Below are 20,774 nucleotides of genomic sequence, written 5' to 3' on the forward strand. Positions count from 1 at the left end.
CACACAGGGCTTGCCCCCTGTCTTTGGCTCTAATTGAGTATCTGACCCAATGAGGAGCAAGAGAGCCTCGGCTTTCATGCACATCTCTGGACCGAGATCAGGTATTTTTTTTTGGGGGGGAGGGCTGCGGGGGAAGCTGCATAGAATGCAGTAAGGTAAAAAAAACCTTTACATCCACTTTAACAGTGAACTAATCTCATGAATGTTGATGCAGTAAGTATATAAATAAGTGTGTTTTTACATATTGGTCTGAAGTTCTTGTTAAACATTGTTATTACATTACATATTTTCTCTGCTGTTTACCACACATACCAAAATCTGCTGGGAATCCATGAAGATTTGCAATTTCTCTCGGTGTGAAGTATCTCAGTTTCAATGTGGAAAGTTTAGTGAGTTTCTCCTCATCAGGCAATGTTTCCAGTGATTTATACACAGAGCTGATCTGCATCACAATACGAAAAAAGACATTTGAGGGCCCAGAAAGCCCATAAATTAAGAGTAATAAAGCGCAGTCCATAAAGCGATATTTCAGTGGTCCTCAGATCTGGCTCGGTTTTACAATAACACAGTTCCTTTTCTGCTTTGACAAGCACCATTCAGATTAATATGTCAACGTTCTCCCAATAAATGTATCCCAGCCAACTAGTAGACACAGTGTTTGTGAAAAGCACAGAGACATTTTCCTGCCCACTTGGATGAACATTTAACTCATCCACTTAACGAGAGTGCCATTGTTTAGAAGCAATAAAGCGTACAGTGACACAGACAGGCCCCGGCTGCCAGCATGCTTGGTGTATAAAGTTGTCACTAGCCGATCAGTTATGATAGCCGGGATTTCAATAAGGATAATGATCTTTACCAAGCAAACAAGCTCATCTACAGAAAAAGCCTTCTAGCGCCAAGGGGCACTCAAGGCAGAGTGGAAAAACAATGGTTTTATATTTGCTCACAAAATTAAAAAGGCTGTAGCAGTAGTTACACTATCATTTGTTACAGATGATCAATTAAACTACAGGGGAAAATTCTACAGTTTTAATGGCAGAGCTGTTAAGCTCTTAAACCACTTAAAACAACATAAAAAATCATGAAAAAAAAAACTCACTTCTTTTTAAAATGTATCAGTGTTAAAAAAAAAAGATACTGCAGATAAAAAGTATACATTTAAGGTGTTTACTAAACCCAGGACCCTGCATTCACTATATCTGGTCTCCCACAGTACACATGCAGCACCCTCTAGTTAGCTAGGTGCTAGAGTGAGGATTTTTTCTGAGTAGGAAAATTTAGGCAGTATTTTTCATTCTGGGTTGGGAGTGGCTCAGGGTAGCAGCTGGTGACTCACAGGCAGCATCACCAAGACCTCCTTCTTCTTTCCAGAAGATTCTGTAAAGACAGGAGGAGAGGGGAGGTGGAGCTGCCTGGGGTATTCTAAGGAGCCTTGACCAATCCCCAACTTGGATTGGCAGGGGGCAGGCCTCCTTAAATATCCAGGGTCAGCCCAGCTGGGGAGGTTGTCGGGTGGAAGAGCTGGAGTCAGAGAGTGTGGAGGCTGTCGTGGCCCACGGGAAGCTCCCCACTCTGGGGGGGGGGTGACCTTGGCCCGGGGCTTGGGTGCATCCAGGGGGAGAGATGAGATCCTGGAGGAGAAGCACATGAGAGAGCACTTCTAAGAGACTCCAGGGAGGACAACTGGTTGCAGACTGTAGGGCTGCTGAGACACACCTGAGAGGACTGGGAGATTTCAGTTTGAGATGGGTGCAGAACCAGATGAAAGGATTGTGGGAAGGGAAGTGTAAAGAGGTCATTGCAGTCAGGCTGGCTGGCAGGGCCTGAAGAGGGCTATCTGGGATTGGTAGCTAAATAGAGGACAGTTAGCACCTGAACTATTTCTACACCACAGGGACCCAAGCCCCCTGCCCGCAAAAGGCAATCCACTGAGGCCTGGCTGAGTTAGTGTCAGGCCTAACCATGCGGTGCTAGCTAGTCTGGAGGAGTAACAGCCTGCAGCAAGGGAGGAGCTGGAGGAGTAACGGTATGCAGCAAGTGAAGTACTGGAGGAGGGAAGGAAAAGAGGTCTTAAGCAAGTGTCTGTGCTGGGGAGAAGACTGGAGTGTATATACTGCGAAGACTGGAGTGTATATAGTATTCCCAAGCAAGTTACACTGAATCTTCTGGGCATCCTATAATTTCCCTTTCCCATCCAAGTTTAATCTCCTGAAATAAAGTGCCTGAGAGATGGATGCTGGGCTGGGCAGGGTGACAGGCAACATTCAGTAACCCCTACGGGGGCATGTCTACACACAGAACATGGAAATGCAATTATTTTAGTAAACATAAACTGCTAAATACCTTTTCTCATCAGCAGTATATACAGTGCATATGGAAAGTAAGTATTCACAGAGCTTTACTTTTTCCACATTTTGTTATGTTACAGCCCTATTCCAAAATGGATTAAATTCATTATTTTCCTCAAAATTCTACAAATAATACCCCATAATGACAACGTGAAAGAAGTTTGTTTGCAATCTTTGCAAATTTATTACAAAATAAAAAAAAATCACATGTACATAAGTATCACAGCCTTTTCCATTACGCTCAAAATTGAGCTCAGGTGTATCCTGTTTCCACTGATCATTCCTGAGATGTTTCTACAACTTGATTGGCGTCCACCTGTGATAAATCCAGTTGATTGGACATGATTTGGAAAGGTACACACCTTTCAATATAAGTTCCCACAGTTAACAGTGCATGTCAGAGCACAAACCAAGCCATGAAGTCCAAGGAATTGTCTGTAGACCTCCAAGACAGGATTGTATGGAGGCACAGATCTGGGGAAGGGTACAGAAAAATGTCTGCAGCATTGAAGGTCCCAATGACCACAGTGGCCTCCATCATCTGTAAATGGAAGAAGTTTGGAACCACCAGGATTCTTCCTAGAACGGGCCGCCCAGCCAAACTGAGCGATTGGGGGAGAAGGGCTGTGGTCAGGGAGCTGACCAAGAACCCGATGGTCACTCTGACAGAGCTCCAGCATTTATTATTGGAGAGAGGAGAACTTTCCAGAAGAGCATCCATCTCTTCAGCACTCCACTAATCAGGCCTAGAGTCGTAGAGTGGCCAGACGGAAGCCTCTTCCTCAGTAAAAGGCACATGACAGCCCACCTGGAGTTTTCCAAAGGGCATCTGAAGGACTCTCAAACCATGAGAAACAAAATCCTCTGGTCTGATGAAACAAAGATTGAACTCTTTGGCCTGAATGGCAAGAGTCATGTCTGGAGGGAACCAGGCACCACTCATCACCTGGCCAATACCATCCCTACAGTGAAACATGGTGGTGGCAGCATCATCCTGTGGGGATGTTTTTCAATGGCAGGAACTGGTAGACTAGTCAAAAGGAAAGATGAATGCAGCAATGTACAGAGACATCCTTGATGAAAACCTGCTCCAGAGCGCTCTGGACCTCAGACTGGAGCAAAGGTTTATCTTCCAACAGGACAACGACCCTAAGCACAAAGCCAAGATAACAAAGGAGTGGCTACGAGACAACTCTGTGAATGTCCTTGAGTGGCCCAGCCAGAGCCCAGACTTGAACCAGATTGAACATCTCTGGAGAGATCTGAAAATGGCTGTGCACCGACACTCCCCATCCAACCTGATGGAGCTTGAGAGGTCCTGCAAAGAAAAATGGGAGAAACTGCCCAAAAATTGGTGTGTCAAGCTTGTAACATCATACTCAAAAAAACTTGAGGCTGTAATTGGTGCCAAAGGTACTTCAACAAAGTATTGAGCAAAGGCTGTGAATACTTATGTATTGGTGTTTTGTTTTAATTTTTTAAAATAAATTTGCAAAGATTTCAAACAAACTTCTTTCACGTTGTCATTATGGGGTATTGTTTGTAGAACTTGGAAGAAAATAATGAATTTAATCCATTTTGGAATAAGGCTGTAACATAACAAAATGTGCAAAACTTGAAGCGCTGTGAATACTTTCTGGATGTACTGTACTAGTCTTGTGACTTTTATCAGTGTCTGGTTAAAGCTTGTAGGAGTTTTCATTCTCCCATGACTGTCCTATGAGGATGCAGGACCCCTGACCCTCTGTCTGGACAGTGCTGATTGGCCCTGTGCCAATCACATGCACTCTCCCAAGAAAAAAAACTCTAGTAATTCACACTTGAGCATGTGCAGCTTGTCCGCTAGCTCTGTACTATCAGGAGATATATTGGGGGGGGAGTGGAAGAAGGGGGGGATCAGAGAAGACAGGATCAAACAGCCTTTTTACAGAATGCGGAGGATTAAACCCTTAGGTTTCACAGTAAGTATAACAAGCATGCTTTACTGCATATACAGACTGATTTTACTGTTGTGGATTTAGTAACACTTTAATTCTCTAATTTATCCTGTTTACACTGACACTAAAATTATGATTCAGGTTCAAAGCATTTCAAAGTTTTTTTTACAAAGCTTTTTTTTCAGTTTTGCAAATGATTTTAAAAGTAAAAAAAACACACACAAAAAAATAATCAACAAAATGAAAAAAAAAAAATAACAAACAAAATAAAAATAAAAAAAATTAAAGAAAGTTGAAATATTATTGGTTAGAAAAAAAAGAAACAAAGAAAAAGGAAATAATTAAATTAAACCTAAAAGCAAACATTTATTATATTGCAATTTACCAATTCTTAGAAGTGATGGCTGCATCAGTTTTCTTTCCTTTATTTTCACCAGACGATCTGGCTAGTAAGTCTGTTGTTTTTCAACAGAAAAAGTCTTGCAGATGTACAAATTAGTGGGTTAAGACAAAAATTTACCACTGACAGGGCTGCTTATAATGGTCAGCTTTTATTTATATAGCTAAAACCAAAAGAAAAAAAACTGTTGCTGTAACTGCTATAAAAGTGTTATGCCGCGTACACACGGTCGGACTTTTCGGCTACAAAAGTCCGACAGCCCGTCCGACAGACTTTTGACGGACTTGCGGTGGACTTTCTAACGAACTGACTTAACTATATACGATCACACAAAAGTCCAACGGATTCGTACATGATGACGTACACTGGACTAAAATAAGGAAGTTGATAGCCAGTAGCCAACAGCTGCCCTAGCGTCGGTTTTTGTCCGTCGGACTAGCATACAGACGAGCGGATTTCTGGGTCCGGCGGAGTTACGATGTAAAGATTTGAAGCAAGTTCCAAATCTAAAGTCCGTCAGATTTGCGACTGGAAAAGTCCGCTGAAGGTCCGGTGAAGCCCACACACGATCGGATTGTCCGCCGGATTTGGTCCGTCGGACCAGTCCGGTCGAAATGTCCGACCGTGTGTATGCGGCATTAGCTGGAGTTTGGCTTAAATTTGTTAGTGTATCTACATCTGCTAGTACATCTAACACTCCCCTCCCCCCAGACACCCTAATACAGGAAGCGTGTTACTGGCCAGATCACCAGTGAAAACAAAGGGAAATAACCCCCCACAAAAAAAAGAAAACTAGGGCAGCCACCACATCTAATGATTGGCAAGTCCCAATATATTACATTTTTGGTTTTGAGTTTAATACCGGTTTAGTTAGCCTGATTAGGGTAAACCAAGTGTTAATAAGGAATTACTTTCCTCCCTTCTTCCATTCCCCGTGCACCCTTCCCAACTTTCTCTCTCGACTTTTACCTTTCCCTCCTACTTGTATTTTCCCTTCAATTATAACATACCAACACTAGCTAAAAGAACACTCTCTGCTACTTACTATACATCATTACTCAAAGCCCCTCTATACCACATTATCACGATCTTTACCCTCCGAGACCAGGCCACATGTAGGTCTAGGATCGCAAGCATCCCAACAATACGTACTCCCAATTTATCGCACTTAAATTTCCAGCCAAAAAATCCAACTAGGTCTTAAACAAAAGACCACCCCCTCGTTTTTGGATACATATATATATTTTTTTTATATTTGTTTTGTACCTTTTCTGAAGTATTTCCCTCCTAACCACGCCGCGGCGAGGTACGTCATTTTCCCATCTGCATCGCCCCCCCCCCCCCCCCCACTGTCTTTGGGGACCTGTGTGTGTCCTAGAAGACAATGGGCCCATTCAAAAAGCACAGCACCACTCACGCATGCGCAGTAGAAAACCGGCTGTGAAGCGTGAAGGCTTGAACTCCTCTTTAATCGAGAATGGATACAATAACCTGACACATGTTACCTTTAGATACATTTTTTACTTGACCTAAATTGAAACTTTTCCATAAGCAATTAAATGTTTTGCTAATTACATTTGCCTTGGTCCTTTCAATGTATTGTTAAGGGCTCATTTACACTTGCTTCAGCTTCAACACGCATTAACGGCTAGTTTACACTTGCTTCAAAACACGGCTTCTGACAGGCTTTGTTAAAGCTCTCTGAATGCTAGTCAAAGCTCCTGTCACTAAATAAAATGGTTGGCTTATGCCCCGTACACACGGTCGGATTTTCCGACGGAAAATGTGTGATAGGACCTTGTTGTCGGAAATTCCGACCGTGTGTAGGCTCCATCACACATTTTCCATCGGAATTTCCGACACACAAAGTTTGAGAGCAGGCTATAAAATTTTCCAACAAAATCCGTTGTCGGAAATTCCGATCGTGTGTACACAAATCCAACGCACAAAGTGCTACGCATGCTCAGAATAAATTAAGAGACGAAAGCTATTGGCTACTGCCCCGTTTATAGTCCCGACGTACGTGTTTTACGTCACCGCATTCAGAACGATCGGATTTCCCAACAACTTTGTGTGACCGTGTGTATGCAAGACAAGTTTGAGCCAACATCCGTAGGAAAAAATCCTAGGATTTTGTTGTCGGAATGTCCGATCAATGTCCGACCGTGTGTACAGGGCATTACAGTCCTGTTTACACCTTGCTTTTGCTTTGCTTCGGCTTTGCTTCAAAAATTATACCCCATGTAGCTTTAGTGGTGCTTCAAAGTGTCCTCAAAGCCTCCATAGGAGTCTATGGTAAAGCTCGCTTAAAGCCCCACCGAAGCCTCACAAAGCTTTCCCGAAGCCCCACCAAAGCCCCACCAAAGCCCCACCAAAGCACCAAGCAAAAGCAAGGTGTAAACAGGACTGTAAACTAACTATTTTAGTTAGTGACAGAAGCTTTGACTGGCGATCAGAGAGCTTTAATAAAGCCTGTCCGAAGCTTTGTTTTGAAGCAAGTGTAAACCAGCCCTAACATAGGGACGGAAGTCCTAGACCTAGTAACTCATCTTTTTTTTCAATGTTTAACTTACCTAGTGAATCTTGACTTCTTTATGATACAAATTACATCCTTTCTACCAACTAAGATATTGCACATCCTTTGGATGCTGTATACTGTACCCTTGTTCAATAAACGTTCCATTATGGAAAAAAAAAAAAAGAGTGCATTTGCTTTACAGCTGAACTAAAAGTGCAGGCATACTATGTTAGAGTTGTAAAGTTCTACAAGGTGAATGCTAGATGGAGTTATCTCTTTAATATAGATCTGACAGTTTTATGGCACTCCCAGAGGATAGCTCTGGTCAAAGGAATGAGCTTTGGTCTCAAGCTATCAGGGCTCTGAAAAGAGAGAACACAGCATCTCTGTCCGTCCCTCGCCTCTGCTGCCCAGTTTCAAAGAAGCCATTGTATTTTGAGAATGATTTGACAGAATACAAAGGCTTCTGTGAATGGGCAGCACAGAAGAGGGGCCGGCACAGCAGCTGCATGCGACTCTGCAGGTGAAGGTATTGACACCAGAAGGACCAGTGTCGGAGCTCCGGAACTATAGCCATAGCTATAGCCTCTGGAACACCATAAAACCGTCAAATGTAAATTTAAAAAGGTAAATGGACGAGGTAGCATGCACCTCGTTGGATTTAAAGGATACATTCACATTTATGGAAAAAATAATTAATTCACATATTTTTGCAGAAAAAAATGTGCATTTATTATTTTTTCCATCAGTAGCCTGGAAAGCATTGCACCCTTGATCAGTAGATCACAGGTGCAATGTTAACTCCTGCAGGCACGTCCTCTGGCTTTCAGCCCATACCTCTGAAAGCCAGGGAACATGTAAGTGGACTACAGGAGCATTCACAAGCAACTCTGCAGCCCATTGAAACTACAAGTCCTTCTGCCATGGTGGCAGATTGTACGTGTAGTTTTAATCATTCACAGGAGCCCCGGATAGCTGCGCTATTTTCAAAAAGTGACAGCGGGTGCAGGGAAAAGAATCCAAGTCCGCTGTCAAAGGTAAAGGGAGATCAGGCGGGGGAGGTGGCAGGAGCTGAAACATGTTACACGTCCCTCCCTAAAACAGAAGGCCTGTTGTTTGATAGCAGCTTTTACAGCTACTGCATTTAAACATCAACTTGCCATTTTAATAGTCATGAAGGGGGAGTGGGAAGAGGGGCAGAAAATGGGAAAATAGGAATGTTTAAAAGCTCATTTAGAACTTGTTAAGAAATGTGTAAATAAAGGACTGTCCGTAGCCTTGCCACAAATTCACTTTAAAGTGAACCAAAACACCCTATTGTTTTGGAAATGTGCTGCAAACACATGTCGCACTTACAGTGCCATTCATTTTTAGCACCCCAAGTGGGGGGCAGCAGATGCGCTTTTTGCCACATGGCAAACACACTACAAACGTTCCAAAATGCGGGTGAAAAAATGTGCCACGCTCCACTTCAAAAAAGATTCTGGGTCTTCTTTGGGGAGTTTGTCTTGCATAGGGCAGCTTACTCACGTATTTGGGCTGCCATAGGCGTGACGAGCAGAAACTCTCAAAAAATACCCAAAGAAATACACAAGCGGGAATGTGAGTTCCTACTGCATTCAGGTGTGAATGGGGCCGCAGGCTCCCGATACAGCTTGCGATGTTTACATGCAATGCACCAAATCACAGTGTCTCTTTTAACAATTACAGTGTCCAGCGCTAGGCTTAACCATTCCTTGATTCAGGTATGAAAATTTACCTCGACATCTGTTGCCATCTGTAAGACAGAACCTGTTCCTTCTACATAATGCCCGTATCTAAAAAAAGAAAAAAGGAGGTTCAAAAGTTGAAATGATCCATTTTGTCCTTCATGCAACCATAATAAAATGTTGATAAAACAACACATTCAGCAATAGCCAATTAGGAACAGAGATTATACTATATTTAATGAAAATGAGCAGCACTATGGAAGATGGATATAGTACTGAACAACTGCAGGCCAGCACCAATTAGCACTAATTAAACGTATTGATATGCAATAAACGCAAACTATACTTTCCACCTTAGAATTACAGAATTGGAACTACAAAAGTTACTCGAAATCTTTCACATTAAAACAAAAAAAATTGGGCTAACTTTACTGTTTCGTTTTTTTTTTTATTCATTGAAGTGTATTTTCCCCAAAAAACTGCATTTGAAAGACCACTGGGCAAATACAGTGTGACATAAAATATTGCAGCAATTGCCATTTATTACCTAGGGTCTCTGCTAAAATATATATAATGTTTGGGGGTTCCAAGTAATTTTCTAGCAAAAAATATTGATTTTAACTTAAAGGGGTTGTAAAGATAAACATTTTTTCACCTTAATGCATTCTATGCATTAAGGTGAAAAAACTTTTGACAGTACCGCCGCCCCCAGCCCCCCCCGTTTTACTTACCTGACGCCTCGAATCTTCGCTGCTCGTCCTCATTGCAGCTCAGCCTGGTCGCTGATTGGCTGCAGTGGATGGATTGAAAGCAGCGCAGCCATTGGCTCGCGCTGCTGTCAATCACATCCGATGACGCGGCGCGCCGGGGGCGGGGCCGAGTGATACAGCGAGCGGCTATAGCCGCCGGCTGTATCACGGGAGCGCGCCCGCAAGCACTCACCACCATGCGAGGGAGCTCGCATTAAGGTGGTAAATGCTTGCGGGGAGGAGCTGAAACAGCCGCCGAGGGACCCCAGAAGACCAGGTTCGGGGCCACTCTGTGCAGAACGAGCTGCACAGTGAAGGTAAGTATGATATGTTTGTTATTTAAAAAAAAAAAAAAATTACCTTTACAACCCCTTTAAGAAAGAAGTGTCAGAAAAAGATTTAGACTTTAATTGGTTAAACTTCCTGAATTTACACTAGTTGAAAACTTGGCAGACTGCCCAGATTATTTATTGACACAGAAGTTCTATCCCTTTGATCTAAGAAGGAAGCTTAGTTACAATGTTTCAAGTTAAAGACTGGCAAATGCTTTCTTTTGACAGCTGAGGGAGCAAAGTTTTTCCACTTGTTTATATGAAAGAATCGCAAAATCTACAGGAGAGATGGTCAGAGGGGGTGAATTGAGATCACAATTTTTTAACGATTAATTGTGCAGCTCTACTCTGCATAGAAACCAATCAGCTTCCAGGTTTTATTGTCAAAGCTTAATTGAACAAGCTGAAGTTAGAAGCTGATTGATTACCATGCACAACTGCACTAGATTTTGCACTCTTCAGTTTTAGTAAATTAACTCCATTATATCAGATCAAATCACCTATAACTGAAAAGTCTGCTACTATCTACACCAGCCTGACTCCAGCTGTCCCTCACCAGAGGCGTATCTAGTGAAAATGGCGCCTATGGCAAGCACTGAAACTGCGCCCCTGTCAAAAAAAAAAAAAAAAAAAAACAGCTAACAAAACTACAAGTCAAGCTCTTTAATCTTTCTATTAACAAATTATGGATTAGTACTACATAAACTGCCCAATGGATCAGTTCGCCCCTGGTCATTAAACATTCTACATTCAGTGAAAGTTCATGTACTGCAAAGTTTGCACTGCATGAACTTTCACTGAATGTAGAATGTTTAAGGAGCTTGTTGCACAAATCACTTTATTAAACTTTATGATATCTATTTATTTAATCCATATTGAGCACTATTTGATTGTGTGTATATGCAAAGCAGAAGCAGCCAATCAAATATGGTGCTCAATATGGATTAAATTAATATGCATAGCCATAAATATCAGAAATAAAAGTGTAATAAAGTGATTTGTGCAACAGCAGGTACTACTTTTAAATAGACTGTGAATGTGACTACAGCTGATGACCAGACTGCGAATGTGACTACAGCTGATGACCAGACTGTGAATACAGGAGATGACCAGACTGCGAATGCGACATACTACAGGAGATGACCAGTCTGCGAATGCGACATACTACAGGAGATGACCAGACTGCGAATGCGACATACTACAGGAGATGACCAGAATGTGAATGCGACATACTACAGGAGATGACCAGAATGCGAATGCGACATACTACAGGAGATGACCAGACTGCGAATGTGACATACTACAGGAGATGACCAGACTGCGAATGTGACATACTACAGGAGATGACCAGAATGTGAATGCGACATACTACAGGAGATGACCAGACTGCGAATGTGACATACTACAGGAGATGACCAGACTGCGAATGTGACATACTACAGGAGATGACCAGACTGCGAATGTGACATACTACAGGAGATGACCAGACTGCGAATGTGACTACAGCAGATGACCAGACTGCGAATGCAACTACAGCAGATGACCAGACTGCTAATGCGTCTACAGCAGATGACCAGACTGCGAATGCGACTACAGCAGATTACTAGATTGCGAATGCGACTACAGCAGATGACCAGACTGCGAATGCGACTACAGCAGATGACCAGACTGCGAATGCGACTACAGCAGATGACCAGACTGCGAATGCGACTACAGCAGATGACCAGACTGCGAATGCGACTACAGCAGATGACCAGACTGCGAATGGGACTACAGCAGATGACCAGACTGCGAATGCGACTACAGCAGATGACCAGACTGCGAATGCGACTACAGCAGATGACCAGACTGCGAATGCGACTACAGCAGATGACCAGACTGCGAATGCGACTACAGCAGATGACCAGATTGCGAATGCGACTACAGCAGATGACCAGACTGCGAATGCGACTACAGCAGATGACCAGACTGTGAATGCGACTACAGCAGATGACCAGATTGTGAATGCGACTACAGCAGATGACCAGACTGCGAATGTGACATACTACAGCAGATGAGCAAGTAGCCAGTTTTAAAATTTAAGCTTTAAGCAATGCACAGCTATACAGGGGGATAAAGAACATTGTCAGGGAGGGTTTAGTAACACTGAGTCTATAGGTAGAAAGACCTACTTGACCAGCCGGGCTCACCTCTCAGAGGTCCAGAGGCAGAGCTTTCTGCGGTAGGGGCGGAGCTTTCCGTGGTAGGGGCGGGGCTTGCAGCGGTAGGGGCGGGGCTTACGGCGGTAGGGGGTGGGAATATTCATGGTCGAGGAGAGTTGATGTCAGTGCTCCGTGCACATACAGAGTACATGGGGCGGGGCAGGGTCAGAGCGTCAGTGGAGCTCCCTGCCCCACCCCTCCCTGCTGACAGAGCCTCCCTCAGCCTAAACTGAGCCCGACAGCCATCTGATAGAACACCAGCGCCGCGATCCTGCAGGCTGGCCACGGCGCTGGGGGCTATATTAGTCTGGGAGGACAGGTGGGGGTTTTTTTTCATGCAGAGGGCGGCTTTTTGCCGCCCCTTCCCCCCATGGCGCCTATGGCACTTGCCATGGCTGCCATACCTTAGATACGCCACTGTCCCTCACCACCAAGCAAACAAAAAGATGTTCAGAGATGCATTGTTATTTTTTTTTAACAAAACTTTCAAGAGTGGACTGGGTAGATCTATGGATAAAAGTATAAACCCAATTAAATAAAAAAAAAACATTAAAAAAAATGTTATGTATGCATGTATCTAATGTTGACACCAGCCCTCACTTAGTATATTTGCGGTGAAAATTTTTAAGTGCAATAAGGATTCTCTATAAGGAATATCATATCACAGCTGCATTCCAACTTTTTTTTCAAAATAACAAACTGCAGCACATTTTTGTATCTTAGGATACTTTGGATTTTCAGAGTCGATGTACTTCCAATGGGAGTTCCTGACCTGCTCATTTACCTAGACCAGTGTTTCTCAACCTTTTTTCAGGCAAGGCTCCCTTTAAAATCAAGGGACCCCATTCTAAAATGACATCACCATCCACCACCACCACCATCAATGACATCACCAGCCACCACCATCCTAACAACCAATGACATCATTGGTTGTTAGGATGGTGGTGGCTGGAAGGTTGTAATGGTACACAATGAAAACCCGTGGCTTTGTGTAACTAAAAAAGGCAGGCTTGAGCCACCCGCTGGCTTTAATACAATTTTTGGGCAATTTTTAGGCATTTTGCCAAGGCATCCCTGAAGAAATCTTAGGGCACCCTGGTTGAAAAAGGCTGACCTATACCATTACTATTAGGTTTTCATCTGAACAAGTCAGTCAAGCATAGCCTATGGAATTTTTTGACTGGATGAAGATAGAGCAGCAAGAGGCTGAGGAGATTATCTCTCTACTCTCCTCTTTCAGCAGGTTCCTTGTCAGTACATGTGAGGAAGACACCTGATTGTCTCCTAGTGGTGCTCCTCCTTCTCCCTGTCTGGGTGCTGCTATACCAGATAGTACAAAGGGCCAATACCAAGTCAAATTTTAGGCATTTATATGATATCAGTTACAGTTAAAATGTATGCAATTTTTTTATATTAAAGCAGAACTTCACTCTCCTAGCTACCATTGAATATTTTTTAATTCTTATGCTGCTAGCATTAGTAAACAGATAGGAAAGTTTCTCATATTTACTTATTTTAAAATTTTTTTTTTTTTTACATGTCTTCAGTTACTTCCTGATTTCTAGGCATAGTCAAATGATGTCATACATCCCAGGAGTCTTCAGGAGAGGAGGAGGGTTTTTCTCAGCTAGGCACACCCTCCTGGCTACATGCCTAAGCTAAAGTCATTGCAAAGATTTGAATTTTTATCTTTTAAAATAACAAACATGTTATACTTCCTTGCTACGTGCAAGGGTTTTGCACAAAGCAGCTCAGATCCTCCCCTTCATCGGGTGCCACCACGGAGAGCCGCTTTGAATGGGGTGATTTCTCAACAAAATAAAAAAATGGAGATGTGGATGGAGGGGTGAGTTTGTTTTGAATATTAACCACTTACAGACCGCCGCACGCCGCTATACGTCCTAACTTTGAAGAGGAATATCAGTGTTGTGGCAGCAGCTAGCTGCCATAACCCCGGTATCCTCCTCTTCGGCCGGCGGTCCACTTTCCAATAATAGTGGTCTCTGCGGCGGATTTGCCGCAAGATCACCTTTATTGGCGGCGGGAGGGGGGCTCCTGCCGCTTACCAGTGCCCTCCGCCGCTTACCGGAGTCGTCGGCAGCAGCGGAGGCGATCGGATCTTCTCCCTTGCTGGGTATGGAGACGAGTGAGGGGAAGATGGCCCCCACCCGTCTCCATACCATTGCAGCGCGGAAGCGATGTCAAAACGTCACTTCCGCCCATAGCTCTTAAAGGGCCATTTTTTTTTTTTTTTAATGACAAAATTTTTTTTTTTTTATTGCATTTTGGTGTAAATATGAGATCTGAGGTCTTTTTGGCTCCATATCTCATATTTAAGAGGTCTTGTCATGCTTTTTTTTCTATTACAAGGGATGTTTACATTCCTTCTAATAGGAATAAAAGTGACACATTTTTTTTTTAAAGAACAGTGTAAAAATAAAAAATAAAAAGGTAAAATAAATAATAATAAAAAAAAAATTTTAAATGCGCCCCGTCCCGCCGAGCTCGCGTGCAGAAGCGAACGCATACGTGAGCAGTGCCCGCATATGAAAACGGTGTTCAAACCACACATGTGAGGTATCGCCGCGATCGGTAGAGTGAGAGCAATAATTCTAGCCCTAGACCTTCTGTGTAACTCAAAAGAAGCAACCTGTAGAATTTTTTAAATGTTGCCTATGGAGATTTTTAGGGAAAAAGTTTCCACGAGCGGGCGCAATTTTGAAGCGTGACATGTTAGGTATCAATTTACTCGGCGTAACATTATCTTTCACAATATAAAAGAAAATTGGGCTAACTTTACTGCTGTCTTATTTTTTAATTCATAAAAGTGTATTTTTTCCAAAAAAAGTGCACTTGTAAGACCGCTGCGCAAATACAGTGTGACAGAAAGTATTGCAAAGACCACCATTTTATTCTCTAGGGTGTTAGAAAAAAAATGTATAATGTTTGGGGGTTCCAAGTAATTTTATAGCAAAAAAAAAACTGTTTTTAACTTGTAAACACCAAATCTCAAAAAGAGGCACGGTCCTTAAGTGGTTAAAAATGAATTAAATAGTGTTTTTTGATCGTGGTGCTCAGATGCAGTGAAGATCTGCTTTAAAATAACTATTTTCAATAGTGTTTGCTTTTATATTCTGCACAGTCCAGCCATAAATGCCATTTGGGATGAAATGACCCTTTACATGCTGCTCTGTTGCACACTCACCCTTTTGTGAAGCAAGTTGACCTTCGACATGTGGGTTTAACGATATCCAGGATTAAAGCGTATCTCAGTAATGACTTTGGAGGCAGAAGGTATTGGCTGATCTCTTCAGTGTTCTCCTCTAAAAAGTCTTGTAGAGTCTGCATAGAGGAGTCATTGTCCTGACTCTGTTTTCTCTCCAGCTCCTCAGCCGTTTCCAGCTTGTATATGACTCCTCCATCTGGGCATTGGGCGCTGCTTGCAGCTTTCTGATCTGTGTCTGTCTGCGAGGGCTCTTCCAAACCCAGATCACAGCCAGTTCTTGGTGACTCTGATTCATTTGTACTAGGAAAAGTTTCAAGAATCTAATACAGAAAAGTATATAATGTATTGGTATAAAGATGTACTCATTTGAGACTAAAATAAGTCTGTAGTAGTCATGATATACACGTGTTTGAGTGAGTGGTGGTAATTACAGTGGGGATGGAAAGTATTCAGACCCCCCTTAAATTTTTCACTCTTTGTTATATTGCAGCCATTTGCTAAAATCATTTAAGTTTATTTTTTTTCCTCACCATCTTGGAGTCCAAAACTTGTATCTTTCCCAAAAAGACTCATGGCTGTATTAGATCAAAAGGGGCTTCTACTAAATACTGAGCAAAGGGTCTGAATACTTAGGACCATGTGATATTTCAGATTTTCTTTTTTAATAAATCTGCAAAAATGTCAACAATTCTGTGTTTTTCTGTCAATATGGGGTGCTGTGTGTACATTAATGAGGAAAAAAATGAACTTAAATGATTTTAGCAAATGGCTGCAATATAACAAAGAGTGAAAAATTTAAGGGGGTCTGAATACTTTCCGTCCCCACTGTATATAAACAGTCAGGCTAGTATATATATATATATATATATATATATATATATATATATATACCCTCTGCATTCAGTGTAGCCTATATATACAGTGTAAACTCTATATTCAGTCAGTACAGTACATTAATGAGGAAAAAAATGAACTTAAATGATTTTAGTAAATGGCTGCAATATAACAAAGAGTGAAAAATCTAAGGGGGTCTGAATACTTTCCCCACTATATATGCTGAACCAAGAGCACCTGAATTGAGCTTAGTGGTCGTCCTGATCATGTGGTGATTAAAATTGTTGTAAACCCTTAAATATACCAACTGAAGAGACCAGCCTCAGGTAATACACAGGAAGGAAACAATTCATCCTATAAAAACTGTACCTGTTTATCTGCAGCCATCTTTCCTCTACAGTCTCCTAAAGCACACATTTTACACAGCATTACTGATCTCCAGAAGGCGGGGGGCGGTGATCTTAAGTCATACACTGCACTGCGAGGAGAGCTGAATGGAGGGAATGGACACACCCCGACTACTCAATTGTACAGGGAAACATGCACAGCTGAGGTTGACAATCACCTGCTGTGTGCGGCAAGGGTAGGCTGGGCCATCTCCAGGGCTTGTTTGAGTGACTCATTCAGATAGCACAGGAATGACAGAGCAGGCAAAAATCACATTTGGTGCTTTGTATAGAGGCAAGTACACACTATAGAAGAATATGCTTTGTATATTTTCATTTCAGGCATTTACAATCACTTTAGGAAAGGTACCCACAAATAAGGAAAGTGTGTTAATTTGGTCCCTACTTTTTAACCCGAGAAGTTTCCTTTAAAGAGGAAGTAAAAACCCTGATAGTTTTACTTCCTCTTTTTTCCCCTGCAAAGTAAAAGCAAAATGGGCTAGTATGCATCGCATACTAGCCCACTATGTTGCACTTACGTGCAAACGAAGCCCGCGATGTCCCCGCTTTTGGCCGCATCCATCTTCACCCCTCTTCCTTCCAGGGCCGTGGACTCCATTGTTTCATCAGATTAGGTGACCTGTCAGATTTTGTTTTTACACACACAGATCCCGGTTCTCGCTCTGTCACGAGAGATCGCGGGTGCCCGGCGGTCATTGCGCCCGCCGGGCACTCGCATCGGCTCCAGGCATATCCTGCCAGCGCACGCCTCTAGTGGCTGAAAGGTGAAGCGACGTAAGGTAATGTTGTTTCGCCCAGCCGTGCCATTCTGCCGCAGTAAAACTGAGGCGGCTGGTCAGCAAGCGGTTAAAAGCAGCGGCAAGCCTGCTGATCTCCCAGGTTTGCTAATCTGACAGAACACTGCTTCTTTGAAAATTCAACATCAGAACAGTCACACGGATTAGAAAATACTGAATTTCAGTGTATAAGCTGTGTTTACTGTTAAAAATGAGTGTACAATGCAAGACTTCAGTGGGCATAACAAGATGTGCACTTGCCGCCTTCTCACTGTGTCCTTACTGTGGACGTTTGTAGAAAGATAGCGACGACGGAAAGATTGTGTCCTTTCTTCAGTGCGCATGTGCCGATGACATCGGCGCAAGCGTATATGGTAAGTATCTCCTAAACCGTGCAAGTTTTAGGAGATATTTCCAGTACCTACAGGTAAGCCGTATTATAGGCTTACCTGTAGGTAAAAGTGGTGTAACTAAGTTTACAACCACTTTAAGTCAGTTGTGTTGGTATAAAATGTAGGTTAAGGCTCGATTCACACCTATGCATGTTGCTTTTGAGCGTTTTTGGAGGTTTTTTTTTCATGCTTGCCGCGTTTTTGAGCCGCGTTTTAGCGGCGTTTTTGCCGCGTTTTTGCCGCGATTTGCGTTTTGCGTTTTTTTTTTTTTTTTTTTTTTTTCATTTTTTTTTACAGTCTTACAAAAAAATTACAAAAAAAAAAAAAAAAAAAACGGCAAAAACGCACCAAAAACGCATCAAAAACGCTGCAAAAAAGGTGCACTTGCGTTTTTGATGCTTGTCCATTGAAAACCATTACATGCAAAACGCTGCATTTTGCATGAGAAAAAGTCCCCGACCCTTTCCAAAAACGCGGAGATACAAAAAAGCATTGATGTGAACATGTTCCATAGGAACCCATGTTAAAAAATTCCCGTGCATTTCTGCAAAATGCAAAATGCATCAAAAAACGCGCTAGTGTGAATGGGGCCTTAAGCAAAACATTTTTCTACCAATTGTCGAGATGTCCTATGAACTGAAAAGCTGCCTTATACACAGGTTGTATATTGGTCAAGAAAGGTCATTTAGACATTTTATATTGTAGTAATGCAGCTACATGTGTGCTGCCACAATTTAGGAGTGGTTATCTGAGGAATGCATAGGCATGTGCATGCTCACAAATGACCGATTCCATTGTGGCACACACTATGTGAATGTCCAGAACTTTACCCAAAACTGAAAATCAGAAGTGCTGAACTGCCCCTGTATGACTAAATAAAAACACAAGTTAAATCATATAAAATAACTAGAGGGATAGGCCCTCTGTATGTCACTCTCATTCATTATATACACAATATTACCAAAAGTATGGGGACGCTGCCTACACGCATATTAACTATAATGCCTAGTCCGTAGGGTTCAATATTGAGTTGCCTCACCGTTTGCAGCTATAACAGCTTCAACTCTTCTGGGAAGGCTGTCCACAAGGTTTAGGAGTGTGTCTATGGGAATGTTTGACCATTCTTCCAGAAGCGCATTTGTGAGGTCAGGCACTGATGTTGGACGAGAAGGCCTGGCTCGCAGTCTCCGCTCTAATTTATCCCAAAGATGTACTATCGGGTTGAGGTCAGGACTCTGTGCAGGCCAGTCATGTTCCTCCACCCCAAACTCACTCATCCATGTTTTTATGGACCTTGCTTTGTGCACTGGTCCACATCATTTGGTGGAGGGGGGATTATGATGTGGGGTTGTTTTTCAGGGGTTGGGCTTGGCCCCTTAGTTCCAGTGAAGGGAACTTTTAAGGCGTCAGCATACCAAGACATTTTGGACAATTTCATGCTCCCAACTTTGTGGGAACCGTTTGGGGATGGCCCCTTCCTGTTCCAAACCTACTGCGCACCAGTGCACGAAGCAAGGTCCATAAAGACATGGATGAGTGAGTTTAGGGTGGAGGAACATGACTGGCCTGCACTGAGTCCTGACCTCAACTCTATAGAATACCTTTGGAATTAATTAGAGGGGAGACTGCGAGCCAGGCCTTCTCATCCAACATCAGTGCCTGACCTCACAAATGTGCCTCTGGAAGAATGGTCAAACATTCCAATAGACACACTCCTAAACCCTGTGGATAGCCTAAAAAGAAGAGTTGAAGCTGTTATAGCTGCAAAGGGTGGGCCAACTCAATATTGAACCCTACGGACTAAGACTGGGATGCCATTAAAGTTCATGTGCGTGTAAAGGCAGGCGTTCCAATACTTTTGGTAATATAGTGTATATAAATTAAAAAAAAAAAATGACAGGTAATATCCAGGTGCCTGTAGTTTTTCAGATCACCAAAATCCTCATTTTCACTGGAATGCAACATTTCCCAGCTTCCCTGGTTAAGAGGCTGGCCCTACCACCACCCATGCCTTACTACTGGCACCACCCATGCCTTACTACTGGCACCACCCATGCCTTACTACTGGCACCACCCATGCCTTACTAATGGTCAGTGAAGCTGTCCAACTCATATGCTGCCCAGCTGCAAAGCTAAGGAGCCCAGACTTCCAGAAAACAGAATTCAGGGAACTTGAGGAACGAACTTGGAAAACTGACCTGATATGCAGGCACGTCCAGAGGTGGAGGTTCAGGGAATCTTTTTCATTTTAAGTTTGCTTTAACAGGACAACGGATTCTACAACTACTTTTTTAAGTGCATTTTAATTACCTGCTTCTAATGCTGATTACAGTCTGAAAGCCATTTAATGTTTTCAGTGTAGGCTATAACAATTACAGCAGAGTGGAACTGCTTTTCAGATGGCCTAATCAAAATGTATGCATGTGACAATGTACTCAGTTAATGGCTGCATTCAGAGACAAAGTCAGATATAATTACTGCAATGGCAAGCAGATTAACAGAACACTTCGTACATTCACAGACCACCCACCAAAGCATGGACAAAACCTACCAGAAGTAATTACACCAAGTACAAAGCAATTAAAAATCCAGTCTCGTAGCAATGTACTTGTATAATTAAACACCAAAATCAAGCAGCTACTTCCTCCACATATAAACCCACACAACATTTTATGGATAGGGTCGACTATGCTGTACTGGCTAGGTGCATAAAGAGTAACAGAAAACACAAACCAATACAATGATAAACAATCTTCCATACAACAGACAGTAAATAAACTGAGATGATACTTAAAGTGGTTGTAAACCCTTTAAAAAAAAAAAAAAAAAAACATGCAAGACAAAGACATAATGAGCTAGTATGCATAGCATACTAGCTCATTATGAATTACTTACCTGAGATCAAAGCCCCCACAATGGTCCTCGTTCACCGCTCCGGCGGC

At 42.6% G+C, this 20,774-nt stretch overlaps 1 protein-coding gene across 5 annotated transcripts in view; it reads right to left on the reverse strand.

Moving 5' to 3' along the window:
- Positions 1-20,774, reverse strand: part of TRDMT1 (tRNA aspartic acid methyltransferase 1) — a 101,410-nt gene that overhangs the window by 3,743 nt on the left and 76,893 nt on the right. For all 5 annotated transcript variants that reach the window (XM_073629715.1, XM_073629713.1, XM_073629718.1 and 2 more), the window contains 3 exons: positions 15,403-15,743; positions 8,966-9,023; positions 313-442 (listed from right to left, as the gene is read on the reverse strand). In XM_073629715.1, coding sequence (XP_073485816.1) covers positions 313-442; positions 8,966-9,023; positions 15,403-15,743 — 529 coding nt within the window. The remainder of the gene's footprint in view (positions 1-312; positions 443-8,965; positions 9,024-15,402; positions 15,744-20,774) is intronic.

This window comes from Aquarana catesbeiana, linkage group LG05, assembly GCF_042186555.1.
Source record: "Aquarana catesbeiana isolate 2022-GZ linkage group LG05, ASM4218655v1, whole genome shotgun sequence".
Lineage (NCBI taxonomy): Eukaryota > Metazoa > Chordata > Amphibia > Anura > Ranidae > Aquarana > Aquarana catesbeiana.